The sequence below is a fragment of the Antedon mediterranea genome, chromosome 3, assembly GCF_964355755.1.
Source record: "Antedon mediterranea chromosome 3, ecAntMedi1.1, whole genome shotgun sequence".
Lineage (NCBI taxonomy): Eukaryota > Metazoa > Echinodermata > Crinoidea > Comatulida > Antedonidae > Antedon > Antedon mediterranea.
Window position 1 is genome coordinate 19537949 of NC_092672.1, and position 13739 is coordinate 19551687.

Genomic DNA, 13739 nt, shown 5'->3' on the forward strand with positions numbered 1-13739 from the left:
ATATCTGCCACATTTATTCTTTCTTTATACTCAGGATTAACAAACATAAATAAAACTGAAATAGCGGCACAAATATAATTTTTGTAAGTTATTTACCGTACCTAGTTTTTAACAAATCACCTTACATAATAATTACAGTATCAAACCACCATTACAATGTCATACAAAATAAAAAAATAAACAAATCATCATTAGCATAACTAGGTGATGATTGATCCATAGCAATATTTTTAGTCTATTTAAAAAAATGTTTATTTCTTAAAATTTATTTAGATATACATACACACATAGTAAATTATAGTAAACAAAAAATAAATGGAAATTGTTTAACACTAAACAACCTACATTAGAGGTGAAATACCACTAAGAAACACAAGAAAGCTGAACTTAGACTTAAATGTTCTACACAACTGTAACAAGTTCAGAGTGTATCCAACATTTAACATTATGACATATTTTAGACCACTGACAATGGTGATCACCAGTGCTTCGCAAAGTCTGCAGTTGCACTTTATATCATGTTTTATTCATTCATATTTATCTCCATCATCCAACTTTATCAAACAAAACCTTTTTGAGGATAAACATACAGTAGCTATATGTAAGGTTCAACTTTAATAATTTTAAAAAGTTTAACATTTTCTAACATTAATGTTAAAAGATTACTTTTAAAAGAACTTATATTATAATTTCAATTTTCAGTACAAGCTATTTAACAATTAAAAAAAAATATATGCCAAGTTATTGTAGCATAACTTTATATTTTAATCAATGGATGTAAATGACTTTGCATTATATAAATGTATTAGAATTGTTTATAAACTCTTAATTGTTGTAGATTCTATTTCAGTACAACCTTTTTTTAAAACTAATATTGACCTTTGTTCATCCTTGTTTCAGTTTGATAGTCCTACCTTTTCAATAGAATTACATTCATGTTCACAGAGTAAATTAAGATTTATCTCCTTTAAAATTAAATTCAATAAAACTATATCCCATAACAATTTTCCTATGAATAAATAGATGGAATTATTCTTAGTTTATTGATTTGATTCAGACCAATTTCATACACATTTAGCAATATTTGTTTCATTTTTTAACTAATAATATGCATAGAAAATGTTTATTTTACAACTACAATACCTCATTAAGTAATTCATTTATTTACTTTTTTATGGCTTTAACTAGTTGAATTCTCTCATGTTACCAATATAAAGTCTTAATCGGTAATAAATTTCTATTGATCATACATTCTAATAAGTTATGTTTCATAATTTTTTTGATTTTATTGTGTTACAATAAAGGAAAAATAAACGGTGTGGGAAAAAACATAATCAGATGACTAAATATATGTAATATAACGTTTTAATACATTTCTGGTGTTTTTGTGCAACTTCAAATTTTTATTTTTGTGCTATAGTTTAGTAGTAAACTAAATTTATCTTCCCATTTCCACCCTTTAAGACAGAATAGTCCAACTTCCCTTCCCCTGTAGTAGAGCACCGTATCAAGAATGTTAAATAACAGACAAGAGACATAAAATTGCTTGTCTACATACACTTTATTCACAGTACACATATGGCTGAATGCATATAACAACATTACTATAAGCCCAACAACTGGGAAACCTTTAACATGTGGCTTACCTTTCATTGGTCATGCTTTATAACAACCTACCTTAAACCCCTGCGTTAGCGGCTAAGGTAACACCAACCCAGCGAATGCTATGCAGTCCAAATAGATACTTATTGTACCCACATCTTCGTAAAATATCCTTAAACAGCACGGCAGCGTGAATAGGACATCTTTCTAGCATGTGGCTACTAGTCGATTTCACTGACTAAATAGTGCTAATGTGGTTCCATGCCTTCTACTCTCTATATCAGCATGTATAAAGACCCAGGTATCGTGTCCAACAATAATGTCCAACCACCAATAGTTCTTGATAGTTCAAACACTGAATTATTTAATATTTTAAATAAACTAAAATTTACACTATGTAGTATTTTTGTAAAAAAATTAATAAAATATGCACTAAATGTTGATTTTCCTTTTACCTAAACCTTGTATTATTTTAGGTAAATACAGAATTTCATTTACAGTATTGTGGTACAAAACTATGGAACAATCAAGTCCTTCTGTTGCTGAATTATTTCTTGTAATGTTAAATCTTTGATTAGTTTTACACCTTTTCACCTTCTGTCAATTATTGAAGAATTACTGACATTCAGTGATTGAAGCCTTCATCTAATGTTCAAGCAGTATTGTTATAATGTGTTTTTTATTGAGAATTGTCCTATAATTTCACACATAAATTAATTATTCCCTGAGATTTGAAATCAAAATAAAATGTACATTGACTTATTTAATAATTGCCCTGATTTAATGCACAACTATTAATTTAGATTGTATACTGGCTTTTTCTTTTTATCCAAATGTACATATAGTGGAGTCTGTTAGGGCTGAAATAAGGGTGTTTGGTTCAGTTTCTTCCAAAAGCACCAAATTTGGTATACAGGTTGCCCACCCTATACAAATTCAATTTTTGATGGGCGCCAAGCAAAATGACCCCTTGGGTCACCTAATTTGCATAATTTAAAATGGCGGACATTTTCGCTTAAACATTCTATATCTCTAAAAATACTGGTCATAGAGAGTTGATTTTTAGCCCAAAATGTTCAGAACATAAACATTCCTATTTACTCTAATGAAGTTTTTTTGAAAAAAATGACCGGAAGTACCAGTTTTAACCTTTGACCTATATTTTAAGGCATTACCATATCTCAGTAAATAGTTGTCACAGACAGTTTATTTAAGTGTCAAATTGTTCAGAATATATTATACAAATAATGAATGTTTATGAGTGCAATGGTACAAATAATGGCACGAGGTGAATGATGAAAGGTTATATCAACGAGGCAAAGCCGAGTTGATATAACCTTTCATCATTCACCAAGTGCCATTATTTGTACCATTACACGAATACAAAACATTCATTATTTGTTTTATATAACATCTAAATAACAAACAAAAATGTTTCAAAAAGTACTATTTAACGATCGTTGAATAGTGCGTACTATTGCACGCCATGTGACCCACATTCGTCCAATCAAATGACCGGAATTTATATAGGTGTTATATAAATGTTACTATTTAATTTAATGAAACATTTTATCCAAAAATGACCGGAAGTACTCAGTTTTGCCTTTGAACGTTACGGTGTAATTACCAACCTTGTTACGGTTAATATATTTTGATATCCATAAAACTACTTGTCATAGAGAGTTAATTTTGGTGTCAAAATGTTCAGAACATAAACATTTCTATTTACTATAATAAAGTTTTTTCTCAAATAATGACCAGAAATACCATATTTGACCTTTGACCTGTTTTTTCAGGCAAATTGCCATATCTCATTATTGGGTTGGAGTGGAAAGTTCATTTTGGTTTCAGATTGTTCAGAATATATATGTTTCTATTCTGCTTAATAGAAGACTTTTCAAAAAAATGTCAGGATGTATAGTTATTGACTTGTTAAATACATAAAATTTATAAATTTGTTCAGTTAATTGTATAGTTAACTGTATATTTATGATATTATTTTGCAACCCACTTTTGAGCACTTGTCGAAGATGGCTGCTTGCATGTGCAATTGAACAAAGTATACTGAACAAAGTTGAATAGATTGTCCTATTTGTAGTGAGTCTAGAGTAATGTAAATGAGAAATGAGAAAATTGTATATACAAAAAATACCCAATCTCATCTAATCGAGTACTTAAATGAAGTCTTCTACGCATTAACTCTCTATGACAAGTAGTTTTATGGATATCAAAATATATTAACCGTAACAAGGTTGGTAATTACACCGTAACGGTCAAAGGCAAAACTGAGTACTTCCGGTCATTTTAGGATAAAATGTTTCATTAAACTAAATAGTAACATATATATTCTGAACAATTTGACACTTAAATAAACTGTCTGTGACAACTATTTACTGAGATATGGCAATGCTTTAAAATATGGGTCAAAGGTTAAAACTGGTACTTCCGGTCATTTTTTAAAAAAAAATACTTCATTAGAGTAAATAGGAATGTTTATGTTCTGAACATTTTGAGCTAAAAATCAACTCTCTATGACCAGTAGTTTCAGAGATATAGACTGTTTAAGCGAAAGTGTCCGCCATTTAAAATTATGCAAATTAGGTGACCCAAGGGGTCATTTTGCTTGGCGCCCATCAAAAATTTAATTTGTATAGGGTGGGCAACCTGTATACCAAATTTGATGCTTTTGGAAAAAAGTGAACCAAAATATCCCTAACAGACTCCACTTGAAAAACATAAGCACTCATTTTGAGGGCTTGTGATGAGTTAAAAATCAAATAATTTATTATCAAGTTAAAGTTCAAAACAATTTTTTTTGTAATGGTCAAATGAATACAAAACAGAAAATATATTTAGGTTACATTAATTTCTTTAAAAAGTAGCATGAAAACATAAAATAAATTACATGAATAAAGGTAATAACTATACAGGAACCAAAACTTAAAATAAATAAATAAAATCAACAGAAATATAGACAATAGCATATTATTTTATCAGAAAAGTAGTTGGAGAGATAATGATTTTCAATTATTATACAAAAGTCTTTCTGATTAGAAACAAGGGTTGAATCAAGACAATTTCACCTATATTTGGGATAAAACATTATTTTTTGTTTAAAATAATTGCCAAACTCTGCAATCATCCAAAAAACATAGCAAACCTCATTTAACCAACATAAAAGTGATAGAATCAATAGTGTACAACTCACTTGGTTTGTCAATTAACAAATTTAAATATATTTTTGTTAAATACTTAATTTTGTGGTTATAAGCATCATTTTTTGGTTTAAAAACAATATTGATAAACCTTCACCGCCCCAAACAATGTTACAGTAATGTATAAGTAAAACATTTTATTTTAATTTCTTTAGAATACTAATATATTTAGATATTTTATTTGAGAAAAATTGTTGGCAGCCAATAATCTAATTAAAAGACCAAGGATTGATACTTCACTTTTTTCAATTAATTTTCCATTAAAAAAATATAACAATTGTTGTGTGTAAGTTCACTAATACAATTAGTTTTAGTCGTATTATTTAATAATTAGTTTGTAGTGAACAATTTACTAACTTACTTAACTTTAAATTTAAAAAGTTCAACAAGACATCAATATTGTTATGAAAATATAAAGTTGTATCATCTGCATAAAAAAATATTGTGTCTGAAAGATTTACTAATTATTAATTTGAAATAATGATTTCGATCTGTAAAATATCTTTTTAACCACGCTATGAAAGGCCCCAAAATACCATAACGAAACAACTAGAAAATATCATGGTTAACAACATCAAAAGTTTTTGATAAATCTAGAAAAGTACTTTCAAATGCAGTATTAACAGAATTATATTAGTGAGTTCAAGAAAAGCATGACAAGTGGTATTGTATGCATACATTTTTCATTATATTTTTGAAAAAATGGGTAAAATTAAGATTGGTATAAAAGTATCTATTTTTAAATACAGGATTTACATTTAATATGATTAGGTACAGAACCCATCATGAATGATTAATTAATGGCGTATGTGAGATGGCTTATAATTAATGGAGCAACCTTTTTAAGAATCATGCTCTGAACCTTTACTAGAATTCAAATTATTAATTATATTAAGCACTTCTGTTTCAGATATAAATGAGAGGCTATATGGGAGGTGGTAATTAACAGATTAGGTCTTTGCCATTTTAGAATATAGAATTACAGAGTTTTACAAATGTGGCTATACTTTTTATCTTGAAATATTTGAACTTTTATGAATTTTTAAAAGTTTATGTTAATGTTTACTAAATTTATTTAGGTGGGGTGTGTAGAGGGTGTCATCAATAGTTGTTTTAGTGTTTTGGTTTTTTTTTAACTTCAAAAAGTATATAAAAAAATGTATCCAACATTAGGATTAACTGTACAGTTTAGACGAATCAGTTTGAGAAAGATAAAAGCAAAATGCACCTATATCTGTAATTCAGTATCAATGGTCAAGAACGTCAACCTTATTGAAAGTTAATCATAATCAATTATTTTTGAAATAGGTAAATGATCAGAGATGTCTGAATTGTAATACCTGATGAAATATCAATCCATAAGACCATAATTTAACATCAAATAAATAGTCATAAAATTAAATCTTCTTTATTTTAATATATTCCTCTTTTTGTTTTCTTTTGAAAAAGGTTTTAATACACCAAGAAAAAAAAACACAAATATAAACATCTACCCTGTATACACATGGGGTCAGATCATCTTTCTATTTGACCTATTCGCTTCCCTTCAATATCTACATCCGTCGCTAGGACAGAATAATCTGGATTTTTTTGTTTTACATTAATCCAAGTTAATCAACTACCACACTTTATTTCAAATAATAACATTTTTTAGCTTAATTATTTTTTTGTTAAATGGCTGCATAATTAGTTATCCACACCTTGGCGGATAACTCCTTGTGATTGTATAAAATCATCATCAACTTTTTTTATCTGTATTATTCTTCTTTCATTCCATATTTCATAACTTTGTATAGTTTTGTGCACCTCCTACTTTTTAAAAATGTCAGAGTTGCGCAACATGACTTTCGCACGATTTTATGAATTTAAATGATTGATCATAGATTAAAAACCAAACGTCATTTTGTATTGACACTTTTTAAATTTAAGTCATATCAAGAGTAACTTTCTGTGGATTGAAAATGCCATGCTTCACATAAAGTTACGCGCACAAGATTTTTTCTTATACCCAACACCTGCAATTGCTGTAACTAATAATGCGTATTTTCATTATAAGCCTTAAAAGAATTGAAAAGTCAATTAAACCATCAAATATTATTTTAATGATTTTACTGATTTTGATTTTAAATGTATTATGGCTACCCTTACAGTACATGATGGCATTGTTAACCCTATTTCACATTGACCATTCTTATTATTTGAAATACATTATGGCTACTCATACATGCTGATTGCCTTCTTAACCCTATTTCACATTGACTATTCTTTTTATTGTACAAGTTACTAAATGTTTTAGTTTACTTAATTCACTTCCCACAACCTTAATCAATAATCACCTTGACAAATTTCAATATAAATTTACCTCCTGGTTCATCCTGTTTTTCATCACTGTTTTCCTCCTTGTACTCTATTTGCACAAACATACTTTGCCTATTATATTATTCTTAATAGTGTTGTTGTTTACAATAGTGATGAAAGCATTAATTTTGAAAATTTCTGTAATTTCGCGTGGAAGTAATCATATTTATCTTAATTTATGTCATGTTCATCCCACCAAAATCTGATGATGAAAACAGTTACCATGAAATTAGTACTTATGTAGAAACAAGGCTATATAAAAAAGGATAGATTCAGGGTTTAACAAAATATATGACATAATCAATTCTAACCGGCTGAAAACATCTATTGAAATCCTCCATACATTATGTAGAAGAGCTGACTATTGCAATATGCTTTATTAGTTGATGCCATTCCAAAAGATTGTAAGTATAATTAAGAATCATAACAACAATATGTCAAATTCAAATTCAAATATTCTTTATTCATCCTCAATCAAGAAAATATACAACAACAATATATGAGAACATAAAAAAAATGAAAAGGAATCACATAAAAACTCAAAAGAGCTTGATTAGTTGTGTACCCCTACGTCCCTAACTAGCCTAAAAAACTAAAACATAAATAATAAAAAAGCTGTGCATACATACTGTCTGTACATATTAAGGATGAATGTATTATAACAATTAAATAACACATAACACATAACAGCAAAATGTATACTCATGCTTTAAATCAAAAGCTATTACTTCTCGTGTTTTGAACAAATGGAATGTTGCTCTCAACGCCCAAAACATAAATCCGATAAAGAAGGTGAAAAATGAAAAAATATACTAAATTATAAAACATTACATAAAATTGTTTCAACTAACTTACAGCTGTATCTGGAAATTGAAAAAAATGAATGTTATATATGTGTTATTGAAAATGAAAAGCATATGTTCTTATATTGTATACATAACAAACATTTTTATAGGAATAGACAATAGCAGAAGTTCATTTAAAGTAGGGCCTACCTCTTTAATGCAGGCTCAGATTGTCTACAGTATATACATACTGTATATACAGTGCAATGCTTTAAGTATCTAATACCTTGCAATTTTATATTCTTTTAACAATCATAAATCATACAGGTTTGATAATGCATTTTTTCTCATATATGTATAATTTTCTAACAATTTGAATAAAATAGGTGTTTATCAAGTCAATACTGTATTCAAATTTAGAAACAGCTTAATCACAAAATAATGGGATCATTGTGCACTTTGTAATATTAATAATTCATTATATGATGTATTGATACTTTAACACTTCTTTATTGTATCTTGAACTTTGTTGTTATCATTGATACAATAATACATGAATCAAATGTCAACAATTATAGAGCATTCATATTAACAGTTAATGTTGACTGATATGATTTTACTGTACCTTTCATCTCATCTTGAAAATTAAAAAAGTAAATAAAAATTAATCAAATATTAAAAATAATTTAAATATAAAGCTGATGATATTGATTGCAATTTGCCTAATGAGGTTTGATGATGAAAATAAGAATTCAGCAGGGTGAATTTTCAATGCGAGATGTAGGCATAAGTAATAATAACCTGTCATTCTTTTAAAATACAAAATAAATTTGCAAATTGATGGTAAATACCATTTTAAAAGAGTTTATATGAAAGTATTTGTATGAAAAAATTGAATTATCATATGCATTTATTATTTTTAGAATGGATCAACACCTCTGATTGAAGCTGCAAATAGGGGTTTTCACGAAGTCTGCTTGGTCCTTCTCAATAAGGGAGCTGATGCAAATCAACAAAACAAGGTACTTTCACACATTGTATTTTAAAAATTTTTAAATACATAGGTGGACAGTACATACTAATAACAATTTATGTTTTGTCATTGATAATGGGATTGTAGGATAATTCAAAATTATTACTAGTTCAAAATCTAGACTAGTAGTATATTTAATTTGTTTGAAAATGTATACCACAAATATTTGTTGACATGTGCACAACAAATAGTTTGTTTATTTTGCCTAATTTATCACTCAACTTTGTTACTCTATTTTGTAAAGAAATTAATCAGAGCCTTATCATTAAATGTTTACATTATTTATATGCAGTATGTTTATTTACATATTTCTTGGTAGCAGAAATGAAGCTCACCTTATTCTGTCATATTTCCTCACAGTGGTTTGAATTCAGTACATTGCATTTCATATGCCGTTTCTTATACCTTACTGTACTGTATATTTTTCCCCCTTGACCATAACAAATATTTAAACTTCAATTTAAAAAAAACAATTCTTCTTTTCTATTGTTTGTAGAATACTGATACTACTATGTCTTGTCACTCAATAAATATTATTTACCACCAAAAACGTACATTGCCTCATACTTACCTATATTTTCCGAGAACTTTACTTTTACCTGGAAAATGATTTAAATGAAAAGAAGAATAATTACCCAAAAAAGGTGAAAATCATTATGTAGTTAAATGTAATAATGAGGGCACAATTATTGTTGTTATTTTTTAGCCATTTCATGCATGGATTACCACAATGCTTTCTTATTTATGTTATAATCTGTTTTTAAAAATGATTTGATAATAAATATCTGCTAATTAATTAATTAATGTATGTTTAAAATAAAAAAAAACAAAAATGAAATTAATTCTAAATAGGCCATGTGGTTTTTCTTGGTCAGAATAGCATATAGCTTGTTAGATTGAATTAATTAATGGAGGTTTGCGCAGGGTTTTTGGGGTTTGTGCAGTTTAGCAATACCCCTGTGTTATTGATCTTGATCATCAAGTTAGTGAGGGTTTTAATATATTCCTGTCAGTCTGAATGGCAATATGCTATATGGTGACAAAAATAATAATACATAGCCATGTCCTATATTGAATCCCAAATTCATAAGTTTTTATGTAGACTTTGACAATATTATTTGCATACAAACCAGCAGCCACTTCCAGAAATGAGGCACTTTTGCGCTACCTAACAGGTAAAAGGCAACGCAATAGGGGGCGCAATTGCGTTTGCAAAGGAGTTCACAATAACACTAGAAGCTAAGTTTCTCAAAGGTATGACCCCTTTTAGCAATGGGCTTAGCATCCAGTGAAGCTAAAATCCTCTCTAAAATTGTGCGATAAATCGTGACATTTTGATGCCGGACATAACTACTAATTTCACCCCATCATTTCCCACACTTGTGTTACCAAGTCCTTGGTAATATACCTCATAAATGCTGCACCTCCCCGTATGGAAATATTTAACAGTGGCTTTTATATTCATACAGCAGAAACTGGATAACAAGATATGAAGCAACAAACAAAAATTTATATAAAAATATCTTACACAAAGAATGAATAGGTTCACATTAAAAAAAACTTATACATTCACTTTGTGATTGGCCATTGTATTGGTCTAAGTTTAAAAATGACTTCACAAGCTTTGTTCAATCGCATTTTAAAAATAAACTTTCAATGAACAATTCTGATAATTATTAGAACTGTGCATACACTGGACTTATACAAATGCACAGATTAATTGTTTGTTTTTTATAATCGTCTACCGACTACTGTATCATGTAAAACTTTTAGGTTCCTTACTCCAAACATGACTTTGAGTTAACAACTCATAAACTATTATTTTTTTTATTGTTGAAAGAGAAATTGAACTTGAATGTATCACCTGGTTTCTACTTACCGTATACATCCTTGAAACTCATCAAGATGCAGATACAATCACTCATAAAGTTATACAATTTATTGTAATACTTCCTATTATATTGTATACGCATATTTCTTTTAATGCAAAATCAATCTGCAAATGTTGCATGGTTCTTATCATCAGACCAGGTACATTGCACCTACTTTTATTTCATACTTTTTTCAAACTCATTGTCAACAGTTCTTAAACAAAATTGACTTCATTGTCTGTTTAAATATTTTGATTTTGATTATTATAATTTTTGATATGAATTGATTTTTTGTAAAACAACATAATATTAAGTACGATCTAGTGAGTGAGTGGCCGAGCGGTTAAGACAGTGGAACCGTAATTACGTAGCCATAACATCGGCAGGGGTTCGAGGCTCACTCACTCCATGGGTCTGGTGGTAGAACGAGTCTTCTCGGATAAGGACTATAAACCGTAGGTCTAGTGTACACATCTAGCTCGTGTGCACTTTAAAGAACCTAGTACATCTTTCGAGACGATCAGTAGGGGGTTACCCCGGTGTATTAGTACATCACAGCCACTGATCACCAACTGGGCCCTCTGGGAGATCAGTCTTTGACTGAAGAGGTTACCCAGTATAAAGATAAAACAAACAAACAATGTGTTTTTTGTTTACCGTTTATAATTACATTTTTAAACAATAATCCTTCAAATTCTAAATAGCCTATAGGCCTGTAACTTACCTTACAAAATACTTTGTACCTTTATTATCATAAATATTCTGATAATAAATGTTCTGATCATGTTATTTATAGTTTACCCATTAGTCTAGCCTAGCTTGACTGTTCCTTCTTCATCCTCATTCACCGCAATTTTCCGAATTAGGCCTAGCCTTGCACACAAAGCAATATTCATAATTATATTAATTATTATTATATTATTATTGAGTATGGTGGTGTGATAAACATTTTAATAAATATATGCACAAAATAGTTTTCACATTGTGTCTGGAGAGACCAAAATAATAATAATATATATGCCTAGGCCCAGTAAAGCTTAGTATCAAAGACCTAGCCTACGTAGGATACGCACGGCGGGGGCGGGTGTGGTAGGCTAGACTGATGAGGAAGGGGGAGGGCCGGGGAGTCTGGCAAGGCAGGCTGCTGTACCTTTTTGACTTGCAATGCTACACAAATATGAGCTTCTTAATATCATATAACCATAACATCTTTATTATTTTGTCTGTTTTTGTTATTGGATGCATCCATACATATGGGGAATAGAAAGTGACCGCAATTAGGGCAAGGCGCCTGGGGGTAATGAGGTATCAAACTGACTGATTGTACTGTGAAGTTTTAAACTATAATTGTAACAGGTATTCTGTATTTACTAGTATAAGATATGTTTTTATTCAACTGTGATATTTTATGTAAAGGTTGTCATTTTGTTTTTTGTTTTATTATTAACAAAAATGTGCATTTCTCTAACATATTTATTTTTTAAATGTTAAATAGAATGGCGATACAGCATTGCATGTGGGTGCAGGATATGGTCATGTCGATGTCTGCCAAATGTTGGTAGACATGGCAGCAGCAGTGGACCAACAAAATCATGTAAGTCATAAATTAATTTTTGCATTGAGAACCATTCAGGATCAGAATCCTAAATTTTATTCATTTTAGTTTAAAATGCTTGTTCCTCAAACAGAATAGCACAAAATGTAGCCTAAGAATGTAATTATTTTATTATGGTATAGAGGCTACTTGTTAATACCTTCATATTTTTTTCTTATTTGAAATTTTTATTAAATTGTCTAACTATTCTACATCTTGAATTTAACATATTTATACCATCAAGATTGTGCAGACAAGTCAACATTAACAAAAAAAATAAACAAGTTTAAAATGCTATTTTTTGGGCTATTAAAAAGCTGCAGTTAATCTAGCAATCATTTGGTGGATTACTGTAATTTAGTTATTCTCTATTAAATAAATGTCATGAAAACTATAGCGCTTAGATTGCTTAGTGCTTGAAGTTGCTTGTTGGTATGACAACTACAACTAATGCAGATCCTGCATTGTATCTGTCTCAGAATATTCTTGTTTAATCAATCTTTTTTAAACTTTTTTAATCATTACATTAGTAATGCTCATTTTAATACACGATTAAAATATTATTGAATGCATTTCATGCATTTCTCATTTGTTTCATGCTGCACAATTTTGATGTGTCAGGCACGTGTCTGATGGTAATGGTATCTTGGACCTTGTGTGAATGGATAAAAGGCAAACAACTTTGGGGAATACATTTTTGTTATACTGATGTTGTCACAAAAGTTTGTAGTTTTTCTGATTTCAGGATATGTTATTTGTAAAGTAATGGCATAAAATTTAAACTGAATTCAAATTGAATCAAATATTAAACTTCTTCTTCTACTAAAATGTAGAGTAGACATTACTCTATACATTGATATAAAGAATTAAATGTTTGAACAAGAAAAACTGTACTTTTAGCTATTTTTTTATCATACCCTACCTAAAATTGTTTAATAATCTAGAACTCAGTGTTTTGTTAACTTGTGTTCGTACATATTCATAGCTATAAACATGTGCATAACGATGCTTAAATTAAACAGAGTTATAGGCCTACCTATTATATATTATATATGAGAATTTTATATAAATCATACTGTAAATTATAGAAACAGTGCTCATATTCGGAACATAATCTCATAATAGCTCATTGGCGAAAGTTCCATACTTTTTAGTTGTATGAAATAATGTCTCTGGCGGGATTCGAACATGCAACCTCTCGCTTACAGAGCGAGTATCATACCACTAGACCACAGAGCCATATATGTTATTTTCACAGATTTTCTCTCATACAACAAATGA

General features: G+C 29.2%; 1 protein-coding gene across 1 annotated transcript in view; it reads left to right on the forward strand.

Annotated features, from left to right (window-relative positions):
* LOC140044118 (uncharacterized) overlaps nt 1-13739 on the forward strand; it is an 85584-nt gene that overhangs the window by 17409 nt on the left and 54436 nt on the right. Inside the window, exon 4 of the mRNA XM_072088599.1 lies at nt 8884-8982. Within this exon, the coding sequence (XP_071944700.1) occupies nt 8884-8982 (99 nt within the window). The remainder of the gene's footprint in view (nt 1-8883; nt 8983-13739) is intronic.